Here is a 13864-nt window from a genome sequence, read left to right on the forward strand (position 1 = left end):
CGCTTTCGGCGCCCTTGCAGCTGGCCAATGGACCTTTAACATCTGCAACGTAATAGACTCATGGCACTGGCGTACAGATGAGGGACTTGGGTTCTTCGACCCCCGAACAAATTCACGACAAGGAGAAAAAAGGAAACGAAAAGGGATGAAATGCTATGTTTTACAAAATGTGATTTTTTTTCTTTATTTAAAGTTAGATTTTTTGCTTGCTCGCTTCATTTTCTCACAGATTTTTCGAAATTTTGACCCATACGTCATTCCTGGCCCCTATTTATTTTTTTGGGGGCTCATTACACTACTGATTCATGGACTATTCTAAATATATATATTTTTGCTGGAACATCGTGAATCTTCTGATGACAATATTATTTTGATAACTCAACATATTTAGGATCTTATCTTTATTCTATTTCGTTCAAAACAGAAAACTATGATAATTATTGCTGATGCATATAGCGGCAGGTCCAGGCATTACCAGTAAGAGGTGGGGACAATAAGGTTTTTATTTTCTTCTTTTCTTTAAACTATTTCTGATAAGCACACTGAATTAGGTCAGAGGTATAACATTTTCGAGTTGCAATTTTGATTATAAATCCCTTTCATTTCTCCAGGGGACACCCCCCCCCCTGGATCCGCCATTGGAGTCGCTATGGTAACATAGCGACTACCTTTTTTTTCAATTATATCGGGTGGTTCGTGGAAACATAAAATAACATTAAATTTCAATAAATCTGAAAAATCGTATAGAACATCATAATGATGATAATAACATCAATGAGAAATTGATGAAAATCTATAGGTTCGTGCAGATATATTTTTCTCAGTGTTTATATTTTTTGTATAAAAGCAGTTTTACATGAATATACATAGGTACCACTAGCACAAAATTTATGGGATAAAATAATAATCTTTGAAATATCCTAACCCAATTCTCTGAGTGGTGGGGCTACAGAGCCCCCCCCCCCCCCTCCCCCCCCCCCCCCCCGTGATTCCATGGTCGTGAACTCTACATTATATAGGTACCCTATTAGCCATAGGCTACGGCACTTTGGACCTCTCCAGAAATACAATCGACAAAAATGGGAGTTGAAACCACTTCACCACATTAAATAACCCTGAGCTTTGTAATGTGCGTATCATTAATTTAATGAGATACTATATTGATGAGTAAGCGAAAAGACACTGACAAATGCAGCGATTTTCCCTGTGATGGTAAAGGGAGCATAATGTCCCTGTTGATGATTGTAAGCTCAGATGTCTAAATTTGGTGTTCAGTCAATGTTCAGACACAGATACCTGAACAATTTAGCCATTTTCTGCCTCTATTCTGTCACACGTAGACCCCCCCCCAAAAAAAAAAAAAAAAAAAAGGGAATTAGTTTCCGCTTCCCTCAAAATGAATTTCACGCAGGTCGCCACAGCCACTATCGAGATGTAGGTCAATACAACAAAGCATAATGATCTGCCGATATTTTTAAGGTCGGTGGACTATTTACCAGTTGTAATAGGTATTTGCGCTCTAACAATAATGATGTTATTTTTTTAGATGAAAAGGTACCCTGGATATCCATGAAAACAAACAAAGCAGAGACAAAGGCAAAAGACAAACGCAAAGTTCCTCAGCCGTTCCTCAGCCAGCCATCAAGAATTCAAAGGGCAAGGACCAAGGATTAGGTGATGCATTTGAGTGCCTTAGCCATAGGCTGCATGGTCAAGGGGAAGAGGGCAGGGGCGACGCCCCCATGGTATTCTTTTCAAATCGAGATAAAAGAAGGGGAAAGATGAGAAGGGAGTATAGAAAGGAAATTGACAAAAAAATATCAAGAAGTGTATATAAATGTCACCCCTTAATCAAATTTATAGTCCGCCCCGTCTCCCTCCAAAGACTCTAATTCATCTATTAAAGCCAAATAATTGTTTCCTCAATATTTTTGAAAATGTGATTGTGAGAAGGTTTCCGAAAAAGTGAATGAACATACTTGTTGGGTCGGGGCGGATCCAGGGGGTATCTAGTGGCCTTGCCATGAAAATCAAAGCGAGCGCGAAGCGCGAGCTTAAACTATTTGATATTCCGATCTGAAAAAAGAGTTTTGACATAGGACCGGGACATCCTTGAGACATGTCATCTTATGAAAATAATTGTCTTCCTATTCCTCTTGCTAAGCGCGAGATGAAACAAAAGGGATCATTTATTTATTAAATTATTGTCTTGTTTATCAATGCCAAATGAGGGCGCGAAATCTGATGAAATTATGGCCTGAAAATTGGACATTTCAAGCACTTTTGTAATTATAAATAGATTGCATCACTTAATGTATTTAAACCATTGAAGCGAGCGCAAATTGCGAGCCTAATTTTTTATACACTGTCATGAAGAGGGGATTTTAAGTCGTTTGTTCTATAATCAGACATACATAACTCGCCAATCCAATTGCGAGCGTGCAGTGCTAGCTGACACGTTTTTACAATCAGACCTGAAAAGGGATATTTTGGAAATTGTATGGAATACACGAAAAAAGGGTACCTGATAAATCAAAATTTGCGAGCGCGCAGCGCGAGCAGAAAATTTTATTATTCAGACCATAAAACTCAGTTTTACAGAGTACTTTTATTTTCCAAGTCTTCCCCTCATCTTATTTTATTCACTCATCTTCCTCCTCTTCTTTTTTCTCATTTCTTTTCTCTCTTTTCCCCCTTTTTCCCTTTCTTTCCTCTTTTTTCCTTTTTTTGCTCCGCCATTAGGGAGGGGGGGCGGGTCCCTCGCCCCCCTGGATCCGTCTATGCTGCATGAACAAAAATATCTACATTCCGGTGTTTATGCTCTGTGATATAGAGAAAGACCATGATTACCCTATTGTGCTTATGAACTTTGTACTGCATGAACAAAAATATCTACATTCTGGTGTTTATATAGACACAATTGGGTTTCAAGTGCTCAGTTTTTTTTAGAGTTCTATTTTGAACCGCACGAGATTGTTCTATACTATCAACTCCCAACAATAATCTAAGATGCCTAAGACAAAAGGTAAGTTCATGATTTTTTTGTAATCCAATGAGAAATCATTTACTTAATGTTCTTCTTTACCACCTCAGGTATGTCTATTGAGTACATGTAAATTCAAGTTATGAATGTAATCCTTTCTTGGAACAGGCTGGGTACAAAATGTTCCTTTCACCTGTTAGTAACAGGTGTACAGGCTGTCATGTTCTTGAAATCCAGTCGATCTCCATTATCTGTTGCCATGTCTGACAAAATTCTGACAATCTTCTAGGTGGTCAAGAACATCCTTTGCTTAAAAATGTATGCATAAAATCTGAATATAGCTTAGTAAACCTGTCTGTATAACTGTATCCATAAACGGATAATAATTCGGTACGGTAATACACCTGTTATCTAAAATTCTTTCCTATTATGGTATCCCAAATGAAGTAATTTAAGCAATCGATGTCATGTATACAGATCCACATGGGTGTCGATCACGGGGGGATGGGGGATATATCCCCCCAATATTTCAAGTGGGGGGATGGCCTGTATTATCACCCCCCACAATAATTTAGGGTAGAAAAATTATAATAATGATGATGAAAAAATGAAAAGTTTGATCATGATGATTATAGTGATGATTATAGTATGCCATCAATCAGTTTGCTTCCCTCGCAATTTGTTTATATTAAAAACAATATTTTTCAGGACTATTAAACAGATTGGTGGAGGTTCAAGATGAAAAAGAATGAAATGCATATGATATTTTTTAACACATAGGACCCCAACGAAAAATAACTTTTGTTGATAGGGTGTTCCATCCCACCAGTGGTGAATAAATTAATTTTAATAAATCAATTAATTCAAAGGGTGGAAAAATAAACGGGAGTAAAAGGGTGACAAGATAAATCATCTAAGGAATGACGGTAAACCCGATGGCGCACGAAAAGCCACAGTTTGTAATTTGTGCTAGTCTTAATTGGTCCGAATCTGCATTTTATCATCATGCATTAAGAAGAAAAAAGATATTTCCAGTCGGGTTAGATTTAAGAGAGAAGTTGTATACACAGAGGCGTCGATCCTAGGGGGGGGCAGGGGGCGATCGTCCCACCGATGAAAATAGGGGGGCAAACATAGCGTTTTGCCCCCCCCCCCCAATAATTCCGTATGTGCAGCTAAAAAATAAAATAAAATTGTAATGCTACACTGAAATCAGCAAGCGAGATTGAGATACCAACTCGATTTTGATTTAAAATCGTGCTCAAAATGTCTGCTTTTCAGATCGAAATATCAAAAATTTCAGCTCGCGCTTTGCGCTCGCATCTACTGTTCTTCTAGATACCCATCTTAATCATTGGTACCAAAATTGAATTTAAGTACAGTACACTACAACAATTAAGGAATTTCCAAGAACACCATGCATATCAACCACTCCCTAATGTCCTAACCGTTGTGATTTTCGTGGGGGTAATGTTGAAAGATCCCCATCCATAAGAACATTTGTGTCAATCATCCCCCCAACCAAGAATACCGATCGACACCCCTGCAGATCCATTAAGACTTTCCTTTGTTCAAAGTGTAGATGAACCTTCTGGACAGTCTGTGACATCTTCTGGAATTCTTTAGGGTGACACTTTGGCACCATATCTATTTGTGATTGGAGTAGATTACATTTTAAGATATCGACTGGATTTTGGGCATCAAACCTAGGGACCAACACAAATATTTGACTGAAATAGATTGCGCTGATCGATATACCATTTACTATTGATTGTTTGAAAGATGCACAAGAACAACTTCTTTTTTGCAGTAGAGGCCTGCAAAGTTTGGCCTCTCCTTGAATTCCCCAAAGACCGGAGTACATAACATCGGGCATAACATTTAATGAAACTCACAATCATGCAGCAATACTACTGACAAGGAAAGGTGCCGAGCTTAAATTTTAGGTATTTAGGTTCATATGCGACTCAAGAAAAGACTTTCTATCTATAGGAAAGCTACTGCTTGCATGGAATGCATGTAATAAGCTGCATTTGATTTGGAAATCAAATGTTTCTCTGTTAACAAAGCTCTCCCTGTTTGTGTAGAAAGTATTATTTTGTATGGTTCAGAAACATAGACAATCAGGAGGTCTGGCACATAATATACTCGACTTTTTATTGGATAGATCACAAAGCAAAAGATGAATTTATGAAGATCTTCCACCTATCTCCACCATGGTAACAAAATTTATAAACGTATGAGATTTGCAGGCCACAGTTTTCGTAGTGGGAAGGAAGTTATTTCTGATGTAATTTTGCTGCGCCTCTCTCATAAAAATGAGAAGATGGAGACCTTAAATTTTGTTGATTGCATAATTATGTAGGGACACAATTTGTTACATGATTTACCAACTCTCAAGTCAGATCGCGAAGCCTGGCGTACCATTGTTGATTTATTCCGATTTGTAATGTAGCGGTATAGTATGGTAGTAGCTAACTACGGCGTATTCGAATTTATGTGTTGGCCTCCTCTTTATTTCGGACAGTTTTTGACAACCCAACCCAGCTTTGCCAAACATAACAACGAATAATGCATTAAAACTTTGTGTTTTATATATGAGGGTTAAAAGAAACCAGGAAAGAATTCTATGGGTATATGGTTCAATAAGTCAACGGGCCCATTAGAGGAAACTGTACTTCCAGTGCAAAATCAACGAGTTGAACAAAAACAGACAAACGAAAACCTTTAAATTTCAAACATCTTATGTAAAACCAAATATAATGATGCAGCCTGAAGTGTATTAAAAATGATTATTTCATTATTCTGGATGGGTAGGTACGTTAATGGCAAGCCTCTTGTTCCTCTAACCTAATAATATTTCTTAGTAATCATATTACGGGGGGGGGGGGAATTTATTACTATAGAGACTAATGCCCCAATTGATTTGATCGTTCTCCCTTAATTCCACCTTTATCCAGAATCTCACTCTTAAATGCATTTTAAGTGTTGACCTGATGGTACCTCTAAATATCTTTTAAATATTTATCTTGTCTTGAAAATAAATTGGTAAATAAATTTAGGATTGATGGAGCGGATCAGGGATGGGGAAACAGTCGTTTGTGCTGAGGGGTATATATTTGCCTTTGAGCGTCTTGGATACCTGAAAGCTGGGCCGTTCACCCCTGAAGTTGTAGTGGATCATCCCGAGTTGGTACGTCAGATGTACAAGGACTTCGTGCGCGCAGGAAGTGACGTCGTCCAAGCCTTTACGGTTAGTTTTGATATTATACCTCCCCCGCCCCCCCCCCTTCAATTTAGGAAACATTCCCTGCAACACTGAAGGGCCCCGTGTGTATGTAAGCTACAATAGTACAATTTACTAGTAATTTTTTCAAAGTAATATTTTGGAAGAGGTGCATAGGCCTATTCCCTTTTTTTGGCAGATGGAGATATCAAGATGCAAACAGATTAATTAGTATTCAATAGGTCCACGCATATTGGTAGGACTCATCTTAATTGGTGTTTCATTCTGGATGCGATAGTTTCATCACCAAGTAAAAACCGTACTTGCCCCCCCCCCCCGTCTATGGCTTGATGTTGATATAATAAACAACTATCATTCATTTTCTCTCCATGCTGATAGTATTACGGTCATCGTAACAAGTTCAAACTGGTTGGCCGTGAAGATGAGCTCGAGAAGCAGAATCGCCTCGCCCTCAAGATGGCGAGAGAGGTTGCCGATGACACAGGGACGTTGATGTGTGGTGATCTTAGTAACACGTGGGTCTACCAACCTGGTAACGAAGAGGCCATTGCAGAGACTAAATCCATGTTCAAGGTATTTTTTTTTTCATATTGTTTTATTCTGATTCCATGAACAAAAATATATAACATTTCAAATTAACATTTCAAAACACATAATATTTTACATTTCATATTTGGACATTTTTCACTAACTTAATACCAGCATAAATCATATATAACTTAAAGAAGAAACAATGAAATCAGTTATAAAAATGTTTGAAATGTATCATGTCGTGAAGTGTCATAAAAACGCACACCCGCTCAATAAACACTCTCGCACATACACACACCCACCCACACCCCACACACGCCCATCTCCACACGCGTGCACGCTCTCATACACCCACACAAATTAAAGGAATGAAAGGAGTCCTGTTTCTGGATGGGTAAACTATTTTAAAATGAAACATATTTTTCATTCAATTTACGAAAGGCTGAATAGTTGGATGACCGATCTTAAAAAGGTTTATCCTGAAGATGAAAGTACGCTGAGTTCCTAATAAAATGAATTTCATTACAGTGTTATAGTTTTCTTCAGTGCATCGAGTATAATATTTTTAATAACCAATCACCTTTTTTGTAGGCATGTTTTATTGACCCTTTTCATCAAAATATACATAACAAAACGTTCATGAAATAATGGATCACGTATAAAATTGATCAATCGCCTTCTGTTATGACGTCACATCAAGATTTTATCAACTGTATTTGCACAGGAACAAGTCGAATGGGCGGTAGACGAAGGGGCCGATTTTATAGTGGCCGAGACCATTGGTCATCTGGGGGAAGCTTTGCTCGCCACTGAAGCTATCAAGCAGTATGGAAAAGGTGAGAATAAGACAACAGCAACATCATGCACAGGAATAATAATTCTTAGGAGACACAAGCTTCTCAAGATGTTTTGGGGGTATATCTATAACAATATATATATTAACAATATAATAAGTGGGTGCGTCGTGGTCTCGTGGTTCTAACCCTCGCCTTTCAAACAGAGGGTCTTGGGTTCGAATCCTAGCCATAGCGTGTTTTCCTTCAGCAAGAAATTTATCCACACTGTGTTGCACTCGACCCAGGATAAGTAAAGGTATACCGGCAGGAAGTAATTCCTCAAAAAGCTGTGCGCACCAGAATCGGTATACTCGCTTTTAGCCAGGGTAATATAGGAGCGCATTGAGCACATAGCACTATACAAATCCTATCGTTTATCATTATTTATTATTATAACAAAAATCAAGTTCCTGCATAACATAACATGTTGGGAAACTCGCTTTGAAAAAAGTGATTTCTTCGACATGTGACCGGGGTAGAAAATGAGGATAAATTACAAAAGGCAAACAAACCTCCAAAAATACGTTAATTAACCCGGCATTGTCAATATCAATGTAGTGAAACAATGCTAGGAGATTATTTTCTCTCTCATTTTACTGGGCAGGGTCGGATTCAGGACTAAGCAAAGGAGCACCCTAAAATGGTCGAGATGGGGTTGCTTCAGATGGAAACAACTATTCTTTTATTTAAGGACATTCCACTGTTATGTTTGTGCGCATCATGATCTGCGCATATTTTACACTCTGCGCGCTGACGTCACAATGGATGAACAGGTAATTAATCAGCTGTAGGTATGAGCTGATTTTTCTCACTGCACTAGCTGCAGATCCGATGTATTATTTTACGAAGCTTATAGATACAAAGCTTTTAAAGCGCGTTTTGGTTTTGGGGTGTTTTAAAAAGCACATTATGTTGCTCTAAAAAAGTGCTAACAATTTGAAACCAGCAAATGAACCCATTTTTATGTTTGCACCTCTTAGGTATACATTCCTCTACAACCTTTCAAAGTTTGGAGAAGATTACATGATTTTTTAATAAAATGTAGCATTCCTTGTACTTCTCAAGTTTGTTATTGAAATTTTACATTTTTCAGGATGAGTTTTTGTTATCTTTCGCGCCATTTCGAAGAACTGAGTGGACTTTAACAATTAGCAATATGAATTATATTTCCCATCTTAATGATACAATTATTAATTATAATGCGAATTTGATAAAATTTTCAGAGATTTTGGCTGAGTATAATAGCTTTATTGTTGTGATTTCGTGAGGTCTAAAATTGCCAAATTCTTTTGAATGCACTTTTCTTCAGAACATCCATTTGGGTGAACTTTGAAGCCCCATAGCAAAAAATCAGGCACATGGACCCATGTTTATTTTTGCATATTTGGAATATTCAGGTGCTAATGTATATGTGCAAAGTATGTTGAAACTGACTTGGATTTTTCAATGTTTAGGAGCAAAACTACGGAACCATACGCATTTTAGACGGTATTATTGGACTTTTGGACGTTTTCGGCTCATTTTACAATGTTTTAGGCGATTTTCATGCCAACTCGCAACATTATGGACACTCATAGCTAAAAAAAACGAGCACATGGACCCCTTTATTTTTAACTTCCCTATATCTTCCTTATACATTCCTCTACAATTTAGCCGAATTTGATGAAAATGACATGGATTCTGAAAAAAGTGTAGCTTACAAAATACTCTTTTAACATTAATTTAAGTACATTCACGTCTTTGAAGATTTTTTTCCTTCGAGTTTTTGCACCATTGTTGCCAAACGGGGCGCTGCTGATTCCAAATATAGCTATAGTTTTACCAATTAAAAAAGTATCTATTATTTTGGTATACACTTTGTTTTATATATCTTGAAAATTTGATGAAGTTTGATGCGGTATCCACTGTGTAATGATGATTTAAACTCATTTTGGTTATTTCGTGAGGTCTATAAAAAGGCATATAATTCTCTTGATTGCGCAAGATTGCATAATTATCATTCAAATACGTCGACTTTGAAGTCCCGTAGAAAAAAGGCACATGAACCTATATTATTTTTTGTGCATTTTCATAATGCGTAGATACCAAAGAAACTCTCTGCAAAATTTGGTGAAAATGACATGGACTTCATTTAAACTGTGGCGGGAACGTCCTTAAAAAAACTGCACGTATATTCACTGATTGTTATTTTATCTAGAATAATAGATGACCCGAAAATTAGTTGCACCCAGTAAGCACAATATTGAAGTATATCGTTTTAAAAATGCATTGTTTTGTAATCGGATATCCGTTTTAGAAGACCCTTTTATGGTGATTGTCATGTCTTCCCATTCATGTAAATATGTTATTAGGTGTTCCAGCGGTGATAACCTTCGCATCTCATTACACTCAGAAGCAGGATGACGGTGGGCAGACCACTGCCGATGGTGTCGAGGTCAACGAAGCTCTTCGTAAACTGGTTGCTGCAGGAGCTGATGTCGTAGGATTCAACTGCACTCTTGGACCAGTGTCGATGATACCATACTTGGAGAGAGCTGTGGAGGCTAACATTGGGGTAATATACTTAGCCTAATCGGGCCCATCTATGGCAGCTTAGTGCACAGGACCGGAAAGCGCCTAAGAGACATGGGAGAAGGTCAAGCTATAGCTATAGTCCGATGCAAAGACCATAAGTTCAAGGACAAAATTAATATAAGCCTGACTGTTTGAGACCAAGATCAAAGACAAGGTTAAAGCCTGACTGTCTGAGACCAAGATCAAAGACTGATTGTCAAAAGACCAATGTCAAGGAAAAGGTTAACGCCTGACTGTCAAAAGACCAATGTCAAAGACAAGGTTAAAGCCTGACTATCCGAGACCAAGATCAAAGCCTGATTGTCAAAAGACCAATGTCAAAGACAAGGTTAAAGCCTGACTGTCCGAGACCAAGATTAGGGACAAGGCCAATTACTATCCTAGACCAAGGACAAAACAATGATCCCATCATTTTTACGCGGTAAAGGGCCCGGCTCCAGGATCACAATAAAGTATAAGAAAAGATTCCCGTTGAAAAAGTTAATATCTTTGTTTATTGTGACTTTCTTCTGAAAATTGTCCCTGTCTCCCCAGTCTCTATTTCGTCAAATCATGGACTCCTTGGACAAATATATAGCAAAACCGGTAGGTCTTTTAAAGGATTCACGTAATAAATGACGTCGATCTTACATCATTGATAGAAAAGGAATGTGAAATATACATCGCCCAGATAGGCGGAGTACTCTACCAATATCCAGCCTCCGTCGGGGAATAATCGCCCGATGGGGGAAGTGTGGTTCTCTTACTTGTTCCAGTCCTGTATACCGATAATGACTCGATTCCAATATATCATAGGAATACTATAATTGACGAGGGAATTGATCTGAAGTCTGTCATTCTTGTCTGTTCAGGCTCCTTTAGCTGCAGTACCAGTGCCTTACAGGACGACCCTCAAAGAACCCACCTTCACAACCATTCTTGATCCGTGGACAGGTAAGTCGCCTCATACTGGGACTCGAATCCACAACCCCGTCCACAACCTTAGTGGGAAGCTGCTTAATGCATCTTCCTTACGATCTGCGTCAATAGGAAGTTGTTGCACCGTGACGCAGAATGCTTTTAAAAACATAGAAAGTATATTGTCAAGTATTCTTCATGACAATCATTGACATTGAGCAACCAAGAAGTCTTTGTCGAATATTAATCCAAAACATCAGTTTATTCCTTGAGTCTGTACAAACGAAATATTTGCAATTTTTCGTCATCCCGAGTTGGTTTACCAATTTTCGACAATGACCTTCCAGCTGTTCATTGTCTTTTGACGTGCATTTTTTCAATACATTTACTGTTTTGTTGAACCATTGATATGTCATGGAAAGAAAAAACTTCATAATTTCACAATCACACCTCTAAACCGACGCCACAATGTAATATAGGCCAAAAATGAAGAAAAGACAAGAGGCTGAAAAAATTGACATTTTTTTTCTTGCACTTGTTATCTCTGGACACCAAATGTTTTCTTTTGATCCCATCAGGTAAGCGAGCCTTCCCCGACAACCTCGACTGTCTCTTATGCTCTCGTGAAGACGTCGTCAAGTTCACCCAACAATGTGTCAAGCTGAAAATACCCTACATCGGGCTCTGTTGCGGCAACGCCCCACACTACACCAGGACCATGGCTGAAACCCTTGGTAGGGTCACCGAGGCGTCCAAGTACTCACCAGACATGTCCGTACATGGGATCTATGGAACGGATGACCGGAAGGTCAATACTTACTATACCAAAGAACTAGCTAATGCAAAATAAGTATGACCTTTAACAGGATGTGATTGATGGGTCACACCAATGAAATCGACTCCAAACCGACCGATTGATATGTACTTGGTAATAATGTTTGGTCGGTCTGGAGTCAGCTTTTACCGATGTGGTTTATCATGACGACTTTCTTTCCAATCAATAAGGATGATGATGGACTGGAATTGAAAAAAGGAAGTATGAATATAATCTATGATTATGTATTCTGAAGCATTACGGTAAGGAACAGTAACATCATATACTTTGATGAACGTAGTATATGGTAATGGCTTGATTCTACAAAATCATTTGCAAACATTCGTTCAATAAGAGGCAGGAGAAATAAAGCTAAACTGGAATATCCTCACATTGCAGATTGTAAAAAATGTTTTGGCAGACATTGTCTACATATTTACTAAATTATATTTCATTGAGCTTCACAATGTTATGGGGGGCAAAGATATATGGGGGTAATGAATAGGGGAGGGCCATGCTTCCCATATCCCCTTGTGCCATCAATAATTGAGCTGAAGAACCCAAGATTCTGTCTTAAAGTGATGAGGACTGACTTTGGATGTCAATGACGGTTATTGTCTGGAGTGGATTCATGATTTTTGTTGAAACATATTAAGTGCCATGTAGCTCAATTTCTTTGGATCTTTTGGGGGGGGGCACTCGACCAAAAAAGTGGTGGGGTGTGCCGCGGGCGAGACAAAAAACGGGGGCCTTGGAGCGGGCTTTATTGTAAAATGGAGGGTCCCAGAAACGGGCTTCAGAACTACAAATGTTTGTGAAAAAGGGGGTCCTTGGAACAGATCGCCGGCGTGTGAGTGCATATGCATCCCTATGGAATGGGTATGCGTGTATGATGCAGCTAGCGCAGAGGCGATGGTCGGACAGTGCTCTGCGGCCGCTTTTCACCAAAATTGCAGCTCATTGTAGCGGATCAATGCGACCGGAACGGCGTAACGAAAATATGCGAAGCTTGGAGCGGATTTCTTCTTTTTTTTTCTCGATAAGAAGAAAATGCTATGCTTTTGAGCGGCTTTCTAACGGTTCTTTTTCTCAATAAGACAAAAATGCTATGCCTTGGAATGGAAATTTAAGTGTAAAAATGGGGGTCCCCTCCGCGGCACATACCCACTATGCAATATATATTTAGTGCCCCCCCCCCCCCCGGGATCTTTTCTGGTTCCATACAATAAATTGGTAGAATACGGGGGGGGGGGTTGCCAAAACGCATGATTTTTTTCCTACATAGTTGACGTCGTTATAATTAGCATATCGTTAACATGTTAGATTCTCGAAATCATTAAGTAGATTTTTAAATGCAGGGCTTATCAAACAAAATAAACCTTGATCTGTTGATGGCTACGAGTGTTTTATTTTACTACCGCCTTTTATCGTGTGATATGACCTTCCCATCATCAAGAAAAGTGTGATTAGTCACGGACTGATGTTTTTTGAGCAGATCAATATCCTTTTAAGATTTGATGCAATTTGGGTTTCTGTTTGAGTACAACAATAAATTTAGAGTGAGATTCATGTGGATAGAGTAACGTTATTTGAAGACACAATCCGTTTTGCTGATACTAATTTGGTCAGTGCATCCTTATTATAGCGGATATAATGAACTGCACGTGAGCTCATTGATGTAACGAACCTATTATTATACCTTCTAGACACGAGTGTAATTTTATTTTTAATTTTATAACTGAAATAGGTTGATATCAATGCACTGCAAACCGAAGTATAAGCCATGTCTACCTCCACGAATGATACACAACACGCAGACATTATTCGAATTTAGGTAAAAAAAATTCTGGCAAAACGGAAATAAATCCTTGTCTAAATTCAATTCTTTTCAATTTTCTGTTGTTCTTTATTCATGTTGTCAGTATCTCCTTATGTACTTTTTCATAGCAATTTCCATCTCCTTTAAAGTCATTTCTGTATAT

General features: G+C 38.4%; 1 protein-coding gene across 1 annotated transcript; it reads left to right on the top strand.

Moving 5' to 3' along the window:
• Positions 1-2943: 2943 nt before the first annotated feature.
• On the top strand, positions 2944-12276 carry LOC121412565 (betaine--homocysteine S-methyltransferase 1-like). The gene is made up of 7 exons (XM_041605353.1): positions 2944-3025; positions 6046-6236; positions 6609-6803; positions 7486-7597; positions 9949-10151; positions 11023-11104; positions 11647-12276. Exons 1-7 carry the CDS (start codon positions 3010-3012, stop codon positions 11916-11918), a joined length of 1071 nt encoding a protein of 356 aa, XP_041461287.1. The 5' UTR covers positions 2944-3009; the 3' UTR covers positions 11919-12276.
• The last annotated feature ends 1588 nt before the right edge of the window (positions 12277-13864 follow it).

This window comes from Lytechinus variegatus, chromosome 4 (genome assembly GCF_018143015.1).
Source record: "Lytechinus variegatus isolate NC3 chromosome 4, Lvar_3.0, whole genome shotgun sequence".
NCBI classification, from domain to species: Eukaryota; Metazoa; Echinodermata; class Echinoidea; order Temnopleuroida; family Toxopneustidae; genus Lytechinus; species Lytechinus variegatus.